Source organism: Malaclemys terrapin, chromosome 4 (assembly GCF_027887155.1).
Source record: "Malaclemys terrapin pileata isolate rMalTer1 chromosome 4, rMalTer1.hap1, whole genome shotgun sequence".
Lineage (NCBI taxonomy): Eukaryota > Metazoa > Chordata > Testudines > Emydidae > Malaclemys > Malaclemys terrapin.
This window is the reverse complement of record NC_071508.1, coordinates 103,704,261-103,727,052: the sequence shown is the minus strand read 5'-3', so window position 1 is coordinate 103,727,052 and position 22,792 is coordinate 103,704,261. Positions and strand designations below refer to the sequence as shown.

Below are 22,792 nucleotides of genomic sequence, written 5' to 3'. Positions count from 1 at the left end.
GAAGCTAAAGGTGCCTTTCTATCTTTTCATCAGGGAAATGTCTGATCCAGGGGCTGGGCTTGTAAGATCATCTCCAGGAGGAGAGCATGAGCTTTCCTTTCAATGACCTCTCCTCTCCCTTCCCCCACCACCATTCACTCTGCATCTGAAGAGGTTCCTATACCCATGTCTAGCCATGAAAATGAAGGAACAGAAGTAACTAAGGCCACATCATCTTTTTATGATATGGGCTATAAATAGAAGCTTCCTGAAGACAAGCTGAAGTGTGACGATCTCAAAGAACATCTTTAAAAAGTAATCTTCCCAATCTTGCAGTCCCTAAGAGTGTATTTTAAAGTTGCTGTTCTATTTTAGTAGTCTGATAACATGGACAAACTAGTTAGTTTTTTCCCAGGCCTGTAATCAACAGACTCCCTGGATGAAGTTAGTTATAGTCTTATATTTTTGATGTTGCTTTATTACATTTATTGAATATTAAAATAAGAATGTAAACATTAATTTGTTCTATAATTCTAAGTAGAAAACAAAATGTTGTGAGCATCACAGAATAAAAGGTTGTCTTACCTGCAAGCAGTCTCTATGAAACCAAGCATTTTTACAGCAAGGACTTTTCAGTATATTGTACATTGGAAAGTGCTCAACAAATTCCAAGCATATTGTACACTGTGAAGAGCCTCTAGATTCATCAGATGGAAGTTTCTGAACCGGCCGGTGCTCCCAACAATATGACCTTAAATATAAAATTAAAGCTCTGCTTAATGACACTAAACTTCAAAAACAATCAAGCTATTGTTATTAATACTAAAGAGAGTAACATTATATCCTGTATCATAACTGCAGACTTCAATTATTTTAATTTTTCACACATGTAGTTTAGAAATAAATCATTTTTAGAACAGGTTAAAAAAGCATATATTCAATATGCAAAAAGATTCACAAACAAATTAATATAAAATAGCAAGAAAATGGATTCTCTGATTCCCGATCAGTTGTTCAAAAAGATTACTAAAAACGCCAAAGGTTTTGTATTAGTCCAGCGAAGCATTTCTGGTCCTTAAAAAAAAAAAAAAGTGTCACCTAATTAAAATAACAATACATTACTTTGTTATTATCAGATTTTAATTTTTAAAATCTCTCAATAATTCCACAAAGCCCACACAACAGACAAAGAAACTAAGATTTAATTGAGAGTTTGAAAAAGCATGTGTTAGATTGAGAAAATATAAGTAATTTAAAGTGTGGTTCTACTCTAAAAATAATCTTTGGATTTATATTTATTATAGCTCATTGGTTCCATATAAAATGTATTCAGTTTACAAGTTAAATTATTCTTCATCCCCCAGTTGCCAGCCCTGCAAACTCAACCTGGGATATGAAGAATCAACTGTGTTCTTTTTATGCTCACACACTATCAGCAGGAGCCTGGATACAACTGAACAGTAGATGTAGTTCCGGTGCAACCAAGCAGTGGGAGCTTTTTGTTGTTGTTTTTTTTGTGATGATGCATTGAAGGATAATTCAGCTTGACTTTCAGGTCTCAGGCTGAATTTGAAAGACTAGCAGTTAGAAAAAGAATAGTTTTCATTTGTAAATTGAGCAAATTTGATCTGGAGTCAAACAACAAAAATGGAATCATTATTACAATTACTTTTCAGAGTTTAAAACTGATACTTAAGCTGACGTCCAACTTCACAATTTTATGTAGAACATTAAAATGTGTGCTAACATTAAGAGTTAACATTTAGTTGCATCCTAAAAATACTGAAAAACTATTTCACAAGTATCATATGTATGCTGTAGAAAAGGCATGGCTATCAGATGATCCATTCCCCGCTTCTTGGTTCAGACAGGAGCATTTCATCCTCTCTGGCCCAAGTGGAAAAAGTGAGGAAAATTTAACCAGAAGACTATGCACCTCAAAATATGATTCTCTAAACTGTAAGAAAAATGGTAGGTTTCTTTCTTCTCTTATATAGATAATTAGGAGGCCATTTATAATGCCCACACCCCCTTCTTGTAGGAAAAAGAAGAGCGAGTGTATTTCAAAAAGGAGCACCCCTCATTCTGTAAGGAGTGTAATTATACCTGACAATAAAACACTTACCCAAACTGTTCCATGAATTGGAAAATGCATTCCCTTTGAACCCCACAAGGGAAATGATAACTTCGTTTGCATTTGGGTGCTACACATCCAATCGAAGCACCTTTTTTCTTACAGATATTACATTTCTAAGAGAAAGTTTTAGAAATGAAAGCCTATTAAAACTTAAGTCCAATTAAAATTGCTGGAATTATAACATTAACAAAAGAAATCTGACATAAGGAGCATAGAAAAGGAAATGATGCTATACTGAACTGTTCCAGAGGATATTCTAGCTAGAATTGTAGCATTACTAATTTACTTCTGTTATGTACTTTTCAAAGACTTAAACTCTGACAAATCAGTTGGCATTCCGTATTTTAATCATGGTATCCAAGGTTGGTATATCCATTGTTAAAATATGTTAATTCTATCCACAAAAATATACAAACAGTTTGGGGCTCAACAGATGCCATAGAGGCAATCTGGATATTTTAGACAACCTGCTCTCTTAACTGGTTCCTGCTCAGCTATTCGAGTTAGACTTGTCAAAAACGTTAATGTTTTTGTTTCATCCTGGAAATGTAAGGATCTACCCCACCATCTGTTTTATCAGTCCTTTGTGTTTTGTCCCAAAGACTGATTAAGTTGACACCTAATCTGTTGGAGAACTGAAAATGAAATTTTCCTCATTGGGTCTCAATCACTGTCTCTTCTCTCTTCTGTAACAAATATCAGCCAAGTTCCATTGTCTATATATATAGACACACACACACACATATATATATACACATACATACATACATACATACACACACACACACACTTGCCAATATACACAATCATTTAAAAATAAGAATTCAGACACTTGAAAGTAGGATATACTTGCCCATAAAATGAATCAAATATGACACACAGCACAGTAAGTACTGAAAAATGCAATGGTCAATATTTCAAATTTGTAAAGAAAAATAATTCTTTAATTAAAAAAAAAAAAAAAAATCTAAAGATTCATTACAGACCAGATTTGTTACTGAGTTTAAAGTGCAAAAATGATGAAACAAATATTAACAGTGATAATACTGGAGCTTGATTCTTACCAATTTTGCAGCTCTGTTTACTTCTTTCCTAATGTCTTTGATTAAAAACCCATAAACTCCTTCATCTTCTTCACCCCTCTGCCAAATTCCACTTGACATCAACTATAAATACAGTTAAAATTAGTAAGAAATTCCAAGACACTAAGCTATTTTAATCAACTTTAATATCTAGGACTGGACTATAAGCATCTGTTGGTATCAATATAGAAAACCCTAGTAGATTTAAACATTTTGTTAAATCAGACAGTGATATTCTTTCATTGCAGAGGCATAATAGTCTTTCCCCCATTCCTCCCAGCATACTGCTGCTAAGGAACTGCAGGAATCTATTTGACTAATTCCTAGGACCAAACTAAATATATTCTAGGGTCTAGGAGACAGTGGCTGAGGACCTTGCAGAACAAGTAACACTAATGTAGGAAAGTTTTAGAACACATGACTGTGCCCAGAATGAAAAAAGCAATCTTATCCTAGTCACTTAAAAAAAAAGATCTTTAGCAATTGACTAGTCTAACTTCCACCTAAACAAGAAGAGCATTTTCACACACCGACTCACCAAGCTAATGAGCAGGGCTTTAAACTAGGTTCAAAGAGTGCAGGTGACTAAAGCCCACAGGTAGGTATATTAAAAAGGTGGCCTTAATAGAGGGCTACATATTGGGGGGTGGGGTTGGGGGAAGAGGAGAGGCAATGGAAAATTATAGTAGGGTCATGGGAACCTTTGAGAGTCTTTGTTTAGATATGGATGAGCACAATTGAAAGGAATAGTCTAGGTGACTTTCTGAAAGGTTTGGTCCTTTCTAGATAGTAGGCTCCTAATGTCTAGTGTGTGGAACATTGCCTTCCTTTTATTCCTGTGCGGTTTGGGGAAGAACGATGGAAGATGAATAGGCTGATTCAAGTGGAAGGATGAAGGTATTTTAGGTACAAACTTTGGGTGTGGTCTCAAAGTAACTTTATCTTTGAAGAAAACTGTAATGTGGGGAGGTATGCCATGAGAACTCCTATTTCCATCACTCTTTGGGCGGATGTGATGGCCATAAGAAAGGCAGTCTTCATAGAGAGATGTATGAGTGAGCAAGTCACCATGGGCTCAAGTGGGGGACCAGTGAGGCATCTTAGAACTAAGTTAAGGTCCCAAGGTGTGTAGCATCTCAAATTTACGGGTAGAGGTTCCAAATACCTCTAAGAAAACTTTTTGTTGCTTGATGCGTGAACACCTGTTGATCTTAAGGCCAAAATTGTCACGAGATGTTCCCTCCGTGAACTTGATGATAGCCTTGATATTTTTAGTCCTAGGATATAGTCCAGCACCAACAGCAAGGGACAAAATATAGCTGTGATGTGTATATTGTCACACCAGATTCAGAATCTCTTTCATTTCTGAAGGTAAGTATAACATATGGTGGGTTTTCTGCTATTTAACAGTATCTTTTTCACAGCTTCAGAACAAATAATTCGTCATCTTGGAACCATCAAGGAGCCACGCTTTCACATAGAGAACTTCTAAATTTGGGTGGAAAATCTGGCCTGCATCCTGACACAGGAAGTGTGGAAAGGGATGAAGAGTGATTGGTGGCCACACCGTCATTCATAAAAGGTAAGGGAACCATGTCTGTCTGGGCCCAAGTTGGGGCTATCAAAATGATCCTGGCCTTTTCTTCTTTTATTTTGTGTATTACTTTCGGTATTAATAGGAAAGAGGAAAGGCATATAGAAGGAAGAAAGGCATCCCCAAGAAATTGATGATCCAGTCCTGCTCTTGAGCAGAATTGTGGGCACTTGCTGTTCCTGGCCGTGGCAGAAAGATCTATGCTTGTGTAGGACCATGGTATCTAGCTCCCACTCATATTCTTGTGAGAATTTCCTGCTGAGCGTGTCCAGCTGTCATTTTTTACAGTGCTTGTAGATAAGTAGCTCATGTGGACAAATGAAAGATCTTTCTATAGCGTGGTATCTACCGGGTCTTCTCTTTTGTATCGGTGTATAAGTACCAAATGATCTTAATGTTGCTCTCGAATCTTTTAGGGATTGGAGGGATTCATCGGCAAATAATTCGTACTCTTCAAATCAGAGATCCTCCACTGTGGCCTGCACCTCTTTCAGGAATCTGGCAAGATGTAGCCACGATGCCCTTTGCATGACCACTGCTGTCGCTATCAAAAGAACAGCTGTGTCAGCTGTATCTAAGGAAGCTTGTAATGCAGTCCGCACCAGTAGCTGACCCTCCACCATGATTACTTGAAGTTGTTTCTTTTTGTCTTCCAGAATATACTCAATAAATTCACTCAATTTGGAGTAATTTGTGTGATTATATTTTGACATAAGCACTTCATAGTTGGCAATTCTAAATTGCAGAGTTGTTGATGAATATGCTTTTCGTTCAAATAGATCTAATCTCTTCCAATCTTTGTCATATGGTGTCATCTTAGTGTGGTGCTGTCTTCCACGTTTGTTCACAGCATTGACAACCAATGAATTTGGTGTAGGGTGCGAACATAAAAAGTCCATGTCCTTCAAGGGTACATAATACTTCTTGTCTGCCCTTTTACAGGAGGAGGGTATTGTGGCCGGAGTCTGCCAGACAGTTTTAGCTGGGTCTAATAGTGCCTCATTGATAGGAAGAGCGATTTTTGCTGATGTTGAAGTTTGCAGGATATCAATGTTGTGATTCTCTCACTTCCTCTAATGGAACTTAAGAGAATCTGCTATCCTCCTGAACAGTTCCTGGAATTTCCTGTTATCATCTGCTGTCATTGGTGGGGGAGAGGCATGACTGCTTCATCACATGAAGACAAAGAGATATTGCTTGCAGGCGTGGTTTCCTTATCAAGTCTCCCTTCCTGTTCCTTTAAAGACTCTCCTTCAGGCTCATGTGGTCTAGCTATTGAGGATGATGGGGAGTGTCTCATTCTCTCTCTGGAGGGTCTGGAAAATTGTTGCCGGTATGCAGCCCCTGGGTCCCAATAAGGACATTGTGGGGGGAAAAAGGCATGGGTGGGAGAATACATGGGTGTCAATACCAAGCTTTTGGGTCACCTCTGGCTTCATGGTATCTTGCCTGAGCATAAGGGTTGATTTATGCAGCTCCCTGATGTGATGGGGGGGCTATATGGTGCAAGAGAATAAATCTCTTCCTCCTCATCATCATCATCACTAGAGAAGGGAAGTGCGGTCCTGGAGGGTGACGGATAGATATGGTATGCACCTCCGGGGATGAGGTGCATACTGTGGTAGTATTGGTAAGCAAAAGTTTAGATTCAGATGTATCAAAAACCAGTGTGGTCTTTTGGAAGTCTAAATTCCTGCAGTACTGGCACCATCATCATCAGTACTGTGGAAGGCATTTGCACCAGTGCCGCTGCAGTGGAAGAGGTTGTCAGTGCTGAGGTTGTTCTGTGCTCCACTGAGTGTCCAGCAGGTGGCGCCATAAGTCTTATCAGTGCCGATGTGCTTGGTACCGCGAGTCTAAGTGATTCAGTAGGTACCATCTTTGAGGATCTGGATTTTTCCTTGCCACTATCGCTTGACAGTGCCCTTTTGTCCAGTCCTGCCCTATTGGGGTCCTTGAACTTACCAGCGGCAATGGTACAAGAGGACCTAGGATCCTGGCATATCCTTATGCCAGTTGGTGACCAAGCCACCAATCTCACCAGAGATCTTTGTCTTTTAGCTGGCTCTTTGATAAGCGAAGTTGAAGCCCGCTTCTTGGCAACTTTTTGTGAGGAATCTGTTGATTTCCTCTTCATAGCCAGTGGGGAGTGTGGAGCAGCTGATGTTGATGCTGATGGAAACCACTGTCCGGGGGAGGAGGTTCTGGTACCAGAACAAAAAGCACTAAGAAACTCACTACGAAAAGGCTCTGTTAGGGACTCCGTCTCAGGCCAAGCGTGGCTGAGAAGGAATTGAGGGCGGTTTGGCCACACAGCGCTTTATAGCCCCCGAATGTGGAGCATGACGGGGAGAGCACATGTGCGGCCCAAACAGGCACTGCTACCAAAAATCTCTGATCCTAGGCACAGGGATGCAGACACACTTAAGTGGAGCACACACAGGGACACTACTCGAAGAAGTAGTGTAGGTTCATACTTAGCAGGGAGGGAGAGCTAACAACAGATGACATCAAGAAGGCGGAGGTGTTTGATGCAAAATGGGCATTAGTCTTCATTAAAAAGGTTAATGGTGACCAGATACTTAACCCAATTAATATTAACAACACGGAGGAAGGAACACGGAACACAAGCCAGAATAGGAAAAGAAAAGGTTAAAGAATATTTAGAGAAGTTAGATGTAGCCAAGTTGGCTGGCCATGATGAAATGCACCCTAGGTACTTAAGGAACTAGCTGAAACAATCTTGGAACTATTAGCAATTATCTTGGAGAACTCATGGAGGATGGGTGAGGTGCCAGAGGACTTGAGAAAAGCAATCATAGTACCAATCTTTAAAAATGTGAACAAAGAGAACCTGGGGAATTCTAGACCAATCACAGCCTAACTTCGATACCTGGAAAGATATTGGAACAAATTATTAAACAATCAATAGGTAAGCACCTAGAGGATAATAGGGTTAAAATGAATAGCCAGCATGGATTTGTCAAGAACAGAGCATGCCAAACAAACCTAATTTCCTTCTTTGAGAGTGTTATTGGCCTAGTGGACAGGGGGAAGCAGTAGGTATGATATATGTATGATTTTATTAATTTTTTTTCCATTTTTGAATTCAAAATGACCTTGACCAATTGAAGAATTGGTCTGAAATCAACAAGATGAAATTCAATAGAGACAAGTGCAAAGTACTACCCTTAGACATTTAAAAAAAAAATCGATTGCACAACTACAAAATGGGGAGTAGTACTGCTGAAAAGGATTCAGGGATTACAGTGGATCACAAAATGAATGAGTCAATAACGACGTAGTTGTCAAAAAGGCTAATATTCTAAGTGTATTAACAAGAGAGTTATATGTAAGACACAGGAGGCAATTGTTCTGCTCTATTCGGCACTGGTGAGACCTCAGCTGGCGTACTGTGCCCAGTTTTGGGCGCCACACTTTAAGAAAGATGTGGACAAATTGGAGAAAGTCCAGAGGAGAGCAACAAAAATTGGTCAGGTTTTCCAAACCTTTTATCATCAGGAAAGGTTAAACTAACTTGACAAGTTTAGTCTTGAGAGAAGATTTCGGGGAGAACCTGATAGTCTTCAAATATGTTAAGGGCTATTATAAAGAGGACAGTGATCAATTGTTCTCCATGTCTTCTGAAGGTAGAGCAAGCAATGGGCTTAATCTGCAGCAAGGGAGATTTAGGTTAGATAGTAGGAACAACTTTCTAACTATAAAGATAATTAAGTACTGGAATATGAAAGGAGTTTGTGGACTCCCCACCACTGGAGCTGTTTAAGAACAAGTTGGACAAATGCCTGTCTGGAATGGTGGTCTAGGTTTACTTCGTCCTAATTCAGTGTAGGGGACTGGACTAGATGACCTCTCGAGGTCTCTTCCAGGCCTACATTTCTATAAGTTCTTAATAAAAACACAGCCTATAATTTATTTGAAAGCACAAGGAATAGGTGAATCTATTGAGTAATGCCAACAAGGATTTTAGAAACAGATCATGCCAAAATAATCTGATGGCCCTTTGATACTGCTACATATTGAGTGAACAAGCTAAGTATTCAAGATATTTTATTTGTGTAAAAAGCCTTGCTGAAATACATTACCAAACTGGAAGTTCATTAAAGAAATTAGAACAGTATTGTCTGCATAATAAAATAAACAGCAAAAATTCATCAGAATAACTTGGAAATCTTGTTCGACAAGTGGGAAATGAGAACACAGTAGTGTACAATGATATATGTTGAGAAAAAAAACAACAGGAACACAAATGTTATAGTTACTTGTAAGAATCTTAAAGACAGATTTTAATGAAATATCTGAAACTGTCATAATAGAAAAAAATTTCAAGGAAATAACTGCACCTTGTGTCCTTTTTGTTTCTTAAGAAGCCTATAGCTCTTATTGCATCCACAGGACTTAAGTAAAAACCATAACTGGTTTAAAGACACTAACACAGTGGTGGGCAACCTGCTTCTGGGCCGTGAGACATTTTACGGACGTTGACCGTCTGCAGTCACGGCCCCCCGCAGCTCCCAGTGGCCACGGTTCGCTGTTCCTGGACAATGGAAGCTGCGGGAAGTGGCGGCCAACATGTCCCTGCAAATCGCAGCCACTAGGAGCTGCAGGGGGCTGTGTCTGCGGACGGTCAACATCAGCAAAACGTCTTGCGGCTTGCAATCAGATTATCCTGATGGACCCCATGCAGCCCTGAGGTTGCCCACCACTACACTAACACGACTCATGTGGATAATTCACTATGAAACAACGATAAGCTATGTTTTATGTTGTTTCTTCAAAGGCACACAGAACTGAAGGTACTCCCCAGACAAAGAAGGTGAATGGCCAATGGCCTACAGTAAAGAAGCTCTAACTTACAGTAGCCTTACCCAACTTGCTTTGCAGCCCAGAATCTCTGAAGCACTTAGTGCTACAAGCATGCCCCTTCCCACTCTCCACACAGGGATCTGCGAAGGAGGACTGCATAGGGACTCTTATATCAGCCCTATGCTGATTCTGCATCAGGAAATTCTCCCATAGCCTACTGTGGCCTCCTTACATGGCCAAAGCAGTGTATAGGGGCGTTGGTGAGAGCCAGAATCTATCCCAATACCTTAAAAGTAATCTACAAAGAAAAACGATGGGCTTGCACCTTTTTCTATCTTCATAAGATGTAATAGCAGTCTGCAACCATGTGCACGCACACAAGTGTGTGTACATTTAGTAGTTTATTCCCCCCCAGATTTGTATGTTGGATCTTCAGGTCTTGTCTGCCCAGGAAAGCTGATGACAATTAAAGAACTAGTAAAACAATAATACCATAAGAAAGAGCAAAAGGAATTTTAGGGGGACTGTTTAAAATTTTGGTTTTTGTTTAACATTATTTAACTTCAATGACTATTACATTTATTTTAGAAACAGGATATCTTGGTTCAAGGTTCAAAACCCAACCCCTTCTATCAACTAATGCCAGCCCTGGCGACTCCATTACAATGGGGTCCCGACCCACAGTTTGAAAACTGCTGCTAGCGCTATAATGAAGCCAGATAATGCAAAGTGAGGAACAACACATAGCAAACAAAGAATTACATGTATGCTGCTAAAAACAGAATTATACTGAAAGGGGTAGGAGAAATATTTTAATGAAGGCTTGAGTTCTTAGATCCTAAAATTATGAAACTAAATCAAAATTAATTTAAATGAAGACTTAGATGGGATAACATGGATCCATTACCACCAATTTTTGAAAACGTCATCAAGTTTTTATGATTTGGGAATGTGCTAATTGCTAATGTGACTATTCAACAGTGAGTAACAACCTATTATGGTTTCAGAGTAGCAGCCGTGTTAGTCTGTATCCACAAAAAGAACAGGAGTACTTGTGGCAAATAAATTGGTTAGTCTCTAAGGTGCCACAAGTACTCCTGTTCTTTTAACCTATTATGGTGTGTTTTCTTTCTGCTGCTGTATCTTTAAAATAACTGAAAAGGCACAATTAATCTCCCCAAAAGAAAATAATTTGGAAATTAGAAGAGAGATTTTGGAATTTTGCAGACAAAGAGTTGCAGGTTCTCTGCTGTTTAGTTTACCAATTCTCATCAGAAAAATTGGTAAGTTCCTAGAATTCAGTTCAGGATCAATATGAAATACTTACCAAGCAGTAGTAATGAACAGTGAGATTGTATTCCTTGTAAGTTCTCTTTTCTCCATATTTTTCGGGACAGTCATCAGTTCGTTGACAGAGGACACACGCTAAAAATATTGAAACACTGTTTAGAAACACTTAATGGAAATGGTCTGTTAACAGAAAATGCTGGTTCTAACCCTTAAATAAATTAAGTATGAGCTAGGCTACTGGATAAGTGTAGTAAAGCCAGTATCACCCATCTGGTATTCACCAGATGGAATTCAATGTTGTGTTTGTTTACCACACTCCACTTACTTTAAGTGGCTGTTGTTTCTCTCCACTTTTTGTAGGTGCTCCCCTAGCCTTCCTTCTTTTTTCCTGGGTAGGCTTTGAAGTGCAGAGCAGAAAGAGCAAGAGAAGAGAGATTGCAAGTTGCTCCTTCCCTGGCTCCTGCTAGATCCTAGTGAACAAGGGATTTTGCTCACCCAACAGGCGCCTCTTGGAACCTACCAGCAAGCCACACGCCATCAATTGAAATGCCCTGTTTTAAAGGCCAGCTAAGGTGGTATCTTTAATATTGTGTCAGTTGAGTGCCTAAACACTATGGTGAGTTGTACATTATAAATGTGTAGAGCAATTGATATCTGAATATAAACACATTGTAACCAACTTTTTTTGTAGAAATACAATGATACTGATGATCTCAATAACATAATAAGATCAATGGAAAGAATCATTACTTACCTGTTAGTAACTGTGGTTCTTGGAGATGTTCTGCACATGTAGATCCCACTTATGGTGTCCATGTGCCCCAGCAAAGGAGTTCAGAGCATTTTCACTAGCAGTGTCCAATAGGGGTCACACATGCCCTGAGGGCATAATGGGCACAGCAACCCCAACTGCCACTCAGTTCCTTCATCACCCAGAATCCTCATTTGTAAGACTTTGAGCTGCCGGTATGGAGGGCGGGTCATGGGATCTACATGTGAAGAACATCTCAAAGAACCCCAGTTACTAGATAAGTAACTGTTCTTTAAAGAGGTGGAAGCTAGAAGTTATCTGTAAAGAGACTGCAAAATAGCTCTTCCAAAATGGGCATCAGATCTTGAAACTGTGACTTAATAATGTTTTGTAAGCATATGAGCTGAAGACCAGGTAATTGCTCTACAAATTTCTGATATTGGAACCCAACTTCAGCATGCTATTGAGGCTGTTTGCACTCTGGTGGAGTGAGTTTCCATGTTTGATGGAGGACTCTTATTAATATTATAAGCAGTTCTAATATAATCCATACCTATTCTAGCCATGCCTTTTGATTTATTATCATAAACAAAGAAAAAAGTCTTGGCATTTTACCAAAAGATCTAGTGCTACCTAGGTAATATAATGGTGACCTCACATCTAATGTATGTAATTTTGCAGGTGAAGAATGAGGTTTTGGAAAAAAAGCTGAAAAACGACTGCATCGATTGATATGAAAATTTGAGTACTTTAGGAATAAAAGATTGATGTGGACTCATAGTTACTCTATCCATGTAAAAAACTGTATAGAGGATTTATCGTTAGGGATTGTAATTTGCTTATTCTACATGCTGATGTAATTCCTACCAGGAATGCTACTTCACTGTCTGTAGATGAATTGGACAATTTGATAGCGGTTCAAGGAGGTCAAGTGCGAGCGGGCCACAAGTGAAGAAAGCATTAAATTTGAAGTTCCATGCTGGAGCAATCTTTCTCACAGGAGGAAAAATGTGGGGAAAGAATTTCATAAATCTATTCACTGACTGATGAAATTGCACCTCCCTCTTCTGGAGGATGAAATGCGGATATCACTGCCAAATAGACTTTGACTGAAGAGATATATTTAAAGCACCTGGGACTAAGAGGTAATTATTATTGGAACAGAACTCGGACATGGAGCCCAGAGATCTTCTGCCAGATCCAATATTCCTTCATTAATAGGTAACGCAACCCTGCTCTGGGATGCTGGCTGTAGAATATCAAAGGGTTTATATATGCTTTTTCCTGAACTGTCTCCAAAGGAACTTCTAGTGTTTTTGCCATATGCTTCAATAATTCCTGAAAAGTTTTAAAATCATCAGCTGAAAGAGGTGTAGCCTGTGACATGGTTCCATCAGGTAAGGAAGAACCACCAAATATAGCATCAGACGGATTGTCCTGATGGGCTGGTATTTCATCATCACTTAAAATTTGTTATTCCTCTGTATCTTGAACTCAAAGAGTGATCAGACTTATAAGAGTTTGCAGCAGGTGATTCACAATTAGATCCTGTCTATTGTGGGAATATTGTTCCTGAAATGGACGATATCGAGGCCATGAGAACCAATATGGCCATCTGGGAAAGGGACATTGTGTCCCTTTCGGAGGGAACCAAGGGGCATAGTGAGAATTAGCATCTCACAGAATCATAGACTTCAAGGTCAGAAGGGAACATCATGATAACTTAGTCAGACCTCCTGTACATTGCAGGCCACAAAACCTTACCCATCCACTCCTGTAATAGACCCACTATGTCTGGCTGAGTTACTCAAGTCCTCAAATCATGATTTAAAGACTTCAAGTTACAAAGAGTGACCTGTGCCCCATGCTGCAGAGGAAGGCAAACCCCGCTGCCCCCCAGGGTCTCTGGCAATCTGACCTGGGAGAAAATTCCTTCCTGACCCCAAATATAGTGATCAGTTGGACCCTGAGCATATGGTCAAGACCCACCAGCCAGACACCTGGGAAAGAATTCTCTGTAGTAACTCAGCCCTCCCCATCTAGTGTCCCAATTACAGGCATTGGAGATATTTGCTGCTAGTAGCTGCAGAATGGCTACATGCTTGTAGGGAGTCCCATCATACCATCCTCTCCATAAACTTATCAAGCTCAGTCTTGAAGGCAGTTAGGTTTTTTGCCCACTCTTCTCCCCTTGGAAGGCAGTTTTAGAACTCCACTCCTCTAATGGTTAGAAACCTTCACCTAATTTCAAGCCTAAAATTGTTGATGGCCAGTTTATATCCATTTGTCCTTGTGTCCACATTGGTGCTTAACTTAAATAACTCCTCTCCCTCCCTGGTATTTATCCCTCTGATATATTTAGAGAAAGCAGTCATATCTCCTGTCAGGCTTCTTTTGGTTAGGCTAAACAAACTGAGCTCTTTGAGTCTCCTCTCATAAGGTAGGTTTTCCATTGCTCAGATCATCTTAGTATCCCTTCTCTGTACCTGTTGCAGTCAGAATTCATCTATCTTAAACATGGGACAACAGGATTGCAAAAAGTATTCCATAGGAGGTCTCGCCCAGTGCTTTATATAATGGTACTAACACTTCCCTGTCTTTCCTGGAAATACCTCGTCTGATGCATCCTAGGACTGCATTAGCCTCTCTCACAGCTGCATCATATTAGCGGCTCACCGTCATTCTGTGATCAACCAAAACACCCAGGTATTTCTCCTCCTCTGTCAGTTCCAACTGTAAGTCCCTAGCTTGTAGCAAAAATTCTTGTTGTTAGTCCTTAAGTGCGTGACCTTGCACTTTGCACTGTTAAATTCATCCCACTTCTATTACTCAGTTTTCAAGGACCTCCAGATCTTCTTGCATGATATTCCGGTCCTCCTCTGTATTGACAATACCTCCCAACTTTGTGTCATCCACAAATTTTATTAGCACACTCCAACTTTTTGTGCCACGGTCATTATTAAAAATGTTAAATAAGATAGGGATGGTCTTGGGGCCAGAGAAACTCCACTAGTAACCTCCCTCCAGCCTGACAGTTCACCTCTCAGTATGACCCATTGTAGTCTCCCCTTAACAAATTTCTTATCCACCTTTCAATTCTCATATTAATCCCCATCTTTTACAATTTAACTAATAATTTCCCATGTGGAACTGTATCAATAGCCTTATTGAAATCCAGGTAGATTAGATGTACTGCGTTTCCTTTGTCTAAAAAACAATAATAATAATCAGTTATCTTCTCAAAGATCTGGCACGATCTACCTTTTGTAAAACCATGTTGTATTTTATTCCAATTACCGTTTGCTTCTATGTCCTTAATTATTTTCTCTTTCAAAATTTGTTCCAAGACCTTGCATACAATTGAGGTCAAACTAACAGGCATCTTTAGGTTAATTAGGAGGCTCTTGTTCATATGCCTCCCTAAACTTTTCTTTCCGTCCGTCTGACTTCCTCTTTGGTGGAGGACTCCTGCTAGAGTCTATAGAGGAATCAGAAGCCATGACAGGAGACTGAAGGATTTGAGCGGGTGTTAAATCCTTGTTTGTAATGACATGTTGGTTCAAAGATATTTTAATTAGATGCACCCTAGGTTTCTTTTTGAGGAGGGGCTCCATCCAGTATTGAGATCAGGGAAACCGCCAGGATTGGTGACTCAGGTACTGGAGTGACCCTAGGGTCTAATGAAGACACATAAGAAGCTTTTGGAGCTGCAAATTTAGTTGTAAAAGGTCCCTGCAAGGAGGATGCTATAGATGCCTCTCTGCTATGAAGCTTCCTCTGCAGCTAAAACCACTGGTGCACAGCAGACTTCGATCAAAGCTGCCTGTGCTGACAAGGAAAGCATTGCAGAAGACTGTCCTGGGCACTCTGACAGTGCTGCTGAAGCCAGTGCTGATGAGAAGGAAGTCATATGACCCTTTGAGCTCCTTCCCTTGAGATCTTTTAACTGAAGAAGTAGAGGAAGGTTTCTGTATCAGCTCTGTGCAGTGGTGCAGCACGGCAGCACTCTTCTGCACTCTTAGCACACATCCTTTGAAGAACTCTGCACTCCCGGCAGCAAAGAGAGGTCTTGGTCCAGGAAACAGAGTCAGGGTCACTCAGTCCTTGGACAGCAACTGTCTCTGACTGCTCCGATGGACCTGAATCTTTTTTAATTGCTCCTGAATTAGGTGTCAAGTTTCTGGTGACAAAAGCCTTGGAGAGATGAGCTGGGAAAACAGAAGCCTCTGTATCAGGTCTGTGCTGAGTCAGACATAACTTTCATGGACCTTTCCCTAAGATAAAGCTTCAGTTTGGACTACCACTCTTTGTGTGCGCACTTCTTGAAAGAGCTGCAAACTGCACACTTAGCCATGACAGATTCCTCACCAAGACAGTAAAGGCATCTGTTGAGATCTCCCCACAGGAGGACATGGCTTGAAGCCTGGGCTCTGCCATAAGTGATTGCCCTTTTTTTTTTTTTTTTTTTTTTTTTTTTAAGACCTACTGAGAACATGCTACTTGAAACAGTAACAAGTACATTAGCTACTAAGTATGAACAAATTATTAAGTAACAAGATGACTACAAAGGGACACTATGTTATTCTGACTTTGCCTCATGGTAAGAAGGAACTTCGTGGTGGTTGCTGTACCCTTTAAGCCCTGAGGGAAGGGGACACAAGGCCACAAAGAGCATATGTGTGACCCCTATTGGCAATGGTAGAGTATAAAACATTTTCACATGTGATGGGGCACATGGACACCAGAAATGGGATCCACATATGCAGTAACTTGAAGAACTGTGTTACTACTTTTTAGTCCATTGCTTTTTCATATGTATGTGTGGCAATCATTCGGCAGTACACGATTCAGTATAAGGCGTTCCATTGTCTGCATTAAGTCACATATTTAAAATGCTCATACAATGTACAATAGTGTTTCAAAACAGATCCATTAGCAAATTCAAGAACACCTTGCATTTAACAAATTTAAAACACAAAAACAAACTATTAAGGTTACCAAGAAATTCAGAAAACTAACAAAGCTAGAAACAAACATCTTAAATTCATTTCAAATATCTTAATTCTGACCTGCAGTAGAAATAAATTAAAGTTTTTCTTAAATTTACTGATACTTCCATTAATCTAAAGGAACCATATTCATTTAATGCTAATGGTAAACAGTCACAACAAATAAAGGAAACAGTGCTATTTTAAACTCTTCTATTTTCTGAAAAGTGAAGTCTCAACTTAATAGATACGTCTCACACACAGCTAAATTTAACCCAGCAGTTAAAAAAAAAAAAGTGATTTTTTAAAAGCATTTATTTGCAAAACGATCAAAATACATTTTAAGCATAAACATAATTATGGGAAGCCTTTATCAAAATTAGGGAAATAAGTCATCAAGAATATCATGCCATCCTGAACTCACCCTGAAGGGAATCATTTTTCAACACACAATTTTACTATTGAAATTTCAGCCATTCTTTTAAACCATTGCATTACCAAGCAACATGCTGGAGTCATCCTGTTGAATTTAAATTGAAATCCTACATTATAATTGCCTTTGTATTGCAGCTAGGGTGATCAGATGTCCCAATTTTATAGGGACACTCCCGATTTTGGAGGCTTTTTCTTATATAGGCACCTATTACCCCCCACCCCGTCCCGATTTTTTACACTTGTTATCTGGTCACCCTAATTGCAGCATCTACAAGTTCTGTAAACTTTTAAATACAGTAAGTTAGAATCAGTGGTTCTCAACCAGGGATATGTGTACCCCTGGGGGGTATGCAGAGGTCTTCCAAGGAGTACATCAACTCATCTAGATGTTTGCCTAGTTTTGCAATAGGCTACATAAAAAGCACTAGCAATGTCAGTACAAACCAAAATTTCATACAGACAATGCCTTGTTTAGACTGCTCTATATACTATACACTGAAATGTAAATACAATATTTCTATTCCAATTGATTTATTTTATAATTACATGGTAAAAATGAGAAAGTAAGAAATTTTTCAGTAATAGTGAGCTGTGACACTTTTATATTTTTATGTTTGATTTTGTAAGCAAGTAGTTTTTAAGTGAGGTGAAACTTGGGGGTAAGCAAGACAAATCAGACCACTGAAATGGGTACGGTAGTCTGGAAAGGCTGAGAGCCACTGTGCTATATCATTTAATTAGCCTTACTTACCTGGGCTTTGGAAGCGGCAGAGGGTATTTTCATTCATTCTAGTACCTTTCTTCTAGCTGTTCACTATGGAAATTAAAAACAAGAGGTCAAAAGTATTCAGTTTGTTGAGGATGGTACACTGCATTTTACTGTATTTAATCCAATTTTCTTTTAAACTCAAGAAGTTGAGAGACTAAATCACCTACTTCTAAATTTTTCCTTTTACAATGCTTCCAAGATGGTCTCAAAGTCCTAACAAATTAAAATTCATCTTTCACTCTGAAAGGTAAAAGTTGAAAAGGATAAAGGTTGAAAAGGTGAAATCTGATCTCCCTTTGAAATCTGATCTTTTGTGTATTTTTTACTCTATACAGCGTTTCTCAAACTGGGGATCCCGACCCAAAAGGGAGTCACAAGGTTATTGTAGGGGGGTTGCGGTAGGCCAACCTTACTTCTGTGCTGCCTTCAGAGCTGGCCAACCAGAGAGCAGCGGCTGCTGGCCGGGCACCCAGCTCTGAAGACAGCACCACCAGAAGCAGCACAGAAGTAAGGGTGACATGGTATGGTACTACCACCCTTACTTCTGTGCTGCTGATGGCAGCGGCACTGCCTTCAGAGCTGGGTGGCCGAAGAGTGGTGGCTGCTGGCTGAGCACCCAGCTCTGAAGCCAGCGCCAGTGGGGGGTTGTCACTCTTTTGGGAGGAGCAGGGGGTTCGTCATGAGCTTTACAAGTTTATATTTTGCTGTTTTCAAATACATATTCATGCTTTGTTACAAAACCATGAAATTTAAGATTTAAATATCTGAAACCATGAAATTCAAGATTTTTAAAATGCTATGACCGGGAAATTTATGAAATTTGGTAGGGTCCTAACAATAAGCCTTTCGTTAAGGCAATTTGCCTCTGACTTCCCCAGCATTTGGGAACCAAACCATGAACAAGTTTTATTTCCTTTTCCAAAAGATACTTTTGCAAACACACTGGCAAAGACCTTGCAGTTTGCCTATCAAATTAGTCAATTATGCATTTATTTAAATGCAAATTTGTTCTCAATTAAAATCAATTGACAAGATTTCAGTTTCTGCAAAAAATACCACACAACACACTGGACCACACTCTTCCCTGATGCAATTCACTGGACTTTAGTGGAGTTACACCAGGAAGAAATCTGATCCATTTTGTTAATATTTACTACAGCATTTCCCAAAATGTAGGATGCAAAGTAGCAGCTGTGGAGGAAAGGAGGGTATGGATAGGCCTTAATTGTTTTCCAGAACTTTTAACTATTATGCTTACGAAGAAAACTTGATCCAAGTATAACTGATGCAGTGGTGTCTCCCTGAAGTTGCAGACAGTGTGGATTAGATTTAAGGTATGAACTATCCCAATCATTTAAATGGTCAAAACACATGACAAAGTTAAGGAATATCACATTATGAAGATCTACAGAGAGTGACCGATTATTTTGGATAGACCTGTTCACATTTTACACCGCAATAGGGCTAAAGGCAGTTGACTTCATTTTCCTTACTAAGGGCTAAGCTTCCAAAAATCTGGGAAACGCTGGTTGACTGAACAAGAAACATGCAACAAAGCTGAAAACTATAGCCACTCTTCAAGGAGCTGCTGGCAATGCACATGGGAAGAAAACTGTAACATTTCTAGGAATCAGAAGTAAAACATAGAAGAGGCCTATCAGGTCATGTAATCCATCTGCTGGTGCAGGAATATCTATAGAAGTGAAAGCTTGTGCTTGAAATAATCTGAAATCACTAGTTATACAATTTAATGTGTTAACCTTTTTATTCAATCTCATTTTATTTTAATACTTTTGGACAATTTTAACTTCAGGTTATATATCTACATACTGTATATCACATTTATTATGCCTGTATGCTGCCAAACAAATCAACTAATCAAGATTGGCAGAAATGGCATCAAGTGACAATTTAACTGAATCTGATAACAAAAATAACAAAGAAGTTATTTTTCCCACCCTTCTTTGGTGAAGGAGTCAAGAACAGAGTTTAAAACAGTATCTTACCTCTTTGGAACTTCCCTTGAAAGATGTTTTTTCTCACTCAGCAATGGCCACTGGCACCCTCAAGGTCTTCAATCTTCAAGGGCGCTCGAACTGAGGGACCATCTGTACAAGTAAAGAGGATCCCAGATGTCAGTACCCTATGGCTTAATGAAATGGTGAAAAATCCTGATAGATAGAGGGAGCTTAGGTTTGGTTGGCAATGAGAAGCACAAATGTCAGAACCTAACATTTCATTCTCTCTTTTGGGTTGGGGAGGAGAAGAAAGAGGAGAAAGTGCTACTAAAAGCAGTGGGTTGCTCTCTTATCTCAGTGCAGCGTGCCCTGGAGTTTTTAATTCACAAATTAAGGATCTGTGAGATCAAAACCTTGCCTGTTCACAAAGCCCCCAACTCCAGTGGGGGTTTCATACAAATGCAAAGGTTTTCCTGCGTGGATCTAGTTGCATGATTGGAGCCTAAATCATTGCCCACTGGGTACAAAAGTGAGACAGTAGTCAACTATTTTGCCTGAATTATTGTTTCCTCAAGTCTGCCACTAATTTTGAAATCAAATATTTCCCACATTTAATCAACAGCTGAAGTCTATAAGAAATGGGAACTTGCAGGCAATACGTAAGATGGCTCCTAAGGACTGTAGTATCTTTAATACAGAAACAAAAATTGTTTTAAAAATGAAATTGTTTACAATACCTTGCATTTGGAGTCTACTTCCTAGAGGACTGTTTACTTGGGGGGAAAACAATTAAACCTAAGGAAATGCTAGACAAGTTAATATGTAATAAGTGATTTAACTTGTTTTTGTGCTACTGTGCTACAAAGTACTGTACTGTGCTACAAAGTGTCATACCTACTTACAATTACTATACACCAAACCTCACAAACAGCCCATACTTATGGCACCTCACTAACCCAACTACATTGTTCTCCAGAATCTAAGCTATCAGTTTCAAAATAAAGGGCAAGTCCACATTACAAAATTAAGTCGACAGAAGTTACATCAATGTACATCTGTCACAGTTATTAAGTCGCTTTTGCATGGCCACACTACACTTGTGTCAGCAGTGTGTGTCCTCACTAGCAGCTCTTGCACTGATGCAGAGAGCAGTCCACTGTGGGTAGTTATCACACCGTGCAACTCGCCATCATCTAATGCAGGATGTTTTGGGAAAGGTTTCCAATGCCTCATGGAAGCAAACAAGTTGCACAGGGGTGACTGGGAACATGATTTCAACATCCCATGATGCTGTTTTCTCCATCTCATAATTTTATCTGCATCCCATGTTTTGGCCTCTTTTCAAAAGCAAACCCACATGTCAGCCATCTCTGTGAAAAGCATGGATCCTGAACAGCTCTGCACTACTGAACATACAACGCGCCTGATCCCACACACGGAGCTGCGGGCAACATGACAATTCCTTGGAGGCTAGCTTGCTGTGAGACATAGAAACAATTCAAGGTTATTGTTGGCATTCACAGAGCAGCTGCAGATGGAGGAGCATCAGTTCTGGGAGAAACAAGCACTGACTGGTGGGATGGAATCGTTATGCTGGTATGGGATGATGAACAGTGGCTCAGAACCTTTGGATGTGCAATGCCACATTCCTGAAGTGTGTGCAGAGCTCACCCCAATCCTCTGGTACAGCGACACCAAAATGAAAGCAGCCTGACAGTGGAGAAGCCAGTGGTAATCACTGCGTGGAAGCTTGCAACATCAGATTGCTATCAATCAGTCGGGAATCAATTTCGAGTTGGGAAATTCGCCATAAAGGCTGCTATGTTGCAAGTGTGCAAGGCCATTAATTGCATCCTGCTACGAAGGACTATGAATCTAGGTAATGTGCAGGACATAGTGGATGGTTTTGCAGCAGTGGGGTTCCTGAACTGCGGTGGGGCAACAGATGGCACACACATCCCTATTTTGGCACTAGACCATCTTGCCACAGAGTACATCAACAGAAAGGGCTACTTTTCTATGGTATTGCAAGCTCTGGTGGATCACCGGGGGCATTTTATCGACATCAGGGTGGGATGGTCAGGGAGGGTGCATGATGCACACATCCTTAAGAACACAGGCCTCTACAGAAGGCTGCAAGCAGGGGCTTTCCAGACCAGAGGATTACCATTGAGGATGTTGAAATGCCAATACTGATCCTGGGAGACCCAGTCTACCCCATTACTCCCACGGCTCATGAAGCCATACACCAACCACCCCAATACTCCCATGACTCATGAAGCCATACACCAGCCACCTCAACAGCGGCAAGGAGCGTATCAACTACAGGCTCCACAGGCGCAGAATGACATTTTAATGTGCCTTTGGCCATCTGAAAGGCAGGTGGTGCTCTCTACTTATGAGATTAGACCTCAGTAAAAACAAAATATCCCAATGGTTATAGCTGCCTGCTGTGTGCTTCATAATACCTGTGAAGCTAAGGGGAAAAGTTTCTGCTGGGATGGCGGTGGAAAAGCTGTCTGCTGATTCTGAGCAGCCAAATACTAGGGCTATAAGAAGAGCTCAACATGGAGCTATATGGCTCAGGGAGGCTTTGAAAGACCATTTTAATAGTGCAATATGTGCATTGCTGTAGTGTGCTCTGCCTGGCTTTGTTTTTTTGCACCCCAGTATGAACCTTATAATGAGTGCTGTGTATGTAGTAATATCAATAGAGGCATTTGCAATGTTGTATTATTTATGACTGTCAGCCCCAGCCAGCATATATTGCGAATAAAGATGAATTAAATTTCCACAAATAGACTTTTATTCCAAACCCATACAGACATATAACTGAATGAAACTTTATAAATACAGGGAAAAAAACCTTTGAAGGGGAAAGAACAGCCATTTTCATTTCACAAACACATACACCAATCGTGTCTCTCACACATCAGCATATGCACGGCTGTGATTGTCTGTACTCTCTCCAAGGCAGTGCCG

The 22,792-nt window shown here is 40.0% G+C and overlaps 1 protein-coding gene across 3 annotated transcripts in view; it reads right to left on the bottom strand.

The window, feature by feature from the left end:
• Positions 1-22,792, bottom strand: part of G2E3 (G2/M-phase specific E3 ubiquitin protein ligase) — a 60,068-nt gene that overhangs the window by 29,858 nt on the left and 7,418 nt on the right. For 2 of the 3 annotated variants that reach the window (XM_054027141.1, XM_054027142.1), the window contains exons 3-8: positions 19,859-19,960; positions 17,835-17,897; positions 10,947-11,044; positions 3,181-3,282; positions 2,105-2,229; positions 565-730 (exon numbers count right to left, since the gene is read on the bottom strand). In XM_054027141.1, coding sequence (XP_053883116.1) covers positions 565-730; positions 2,105-2,229; positions 3,181-3,282; positions 10,947-11,044; positions 17,835-17,871 — 528 coding nt within the window. In that variant the 5' untranslated portion in view covers positions 17,872-17,897; positions 19,859-19,960. Of the gene's footprint in view, positions 1-564; positions 731-2,104; positions 2,230-3,180; positions 3,283-10,946; positions 11,045-11,234; positions 11,293-17,834; positions 17,898-19,858; positions 19,961-22,792 lie in introns of those variants that run through there. The other variant, XM_054027143.1, reaches the window with a different exon arrangement.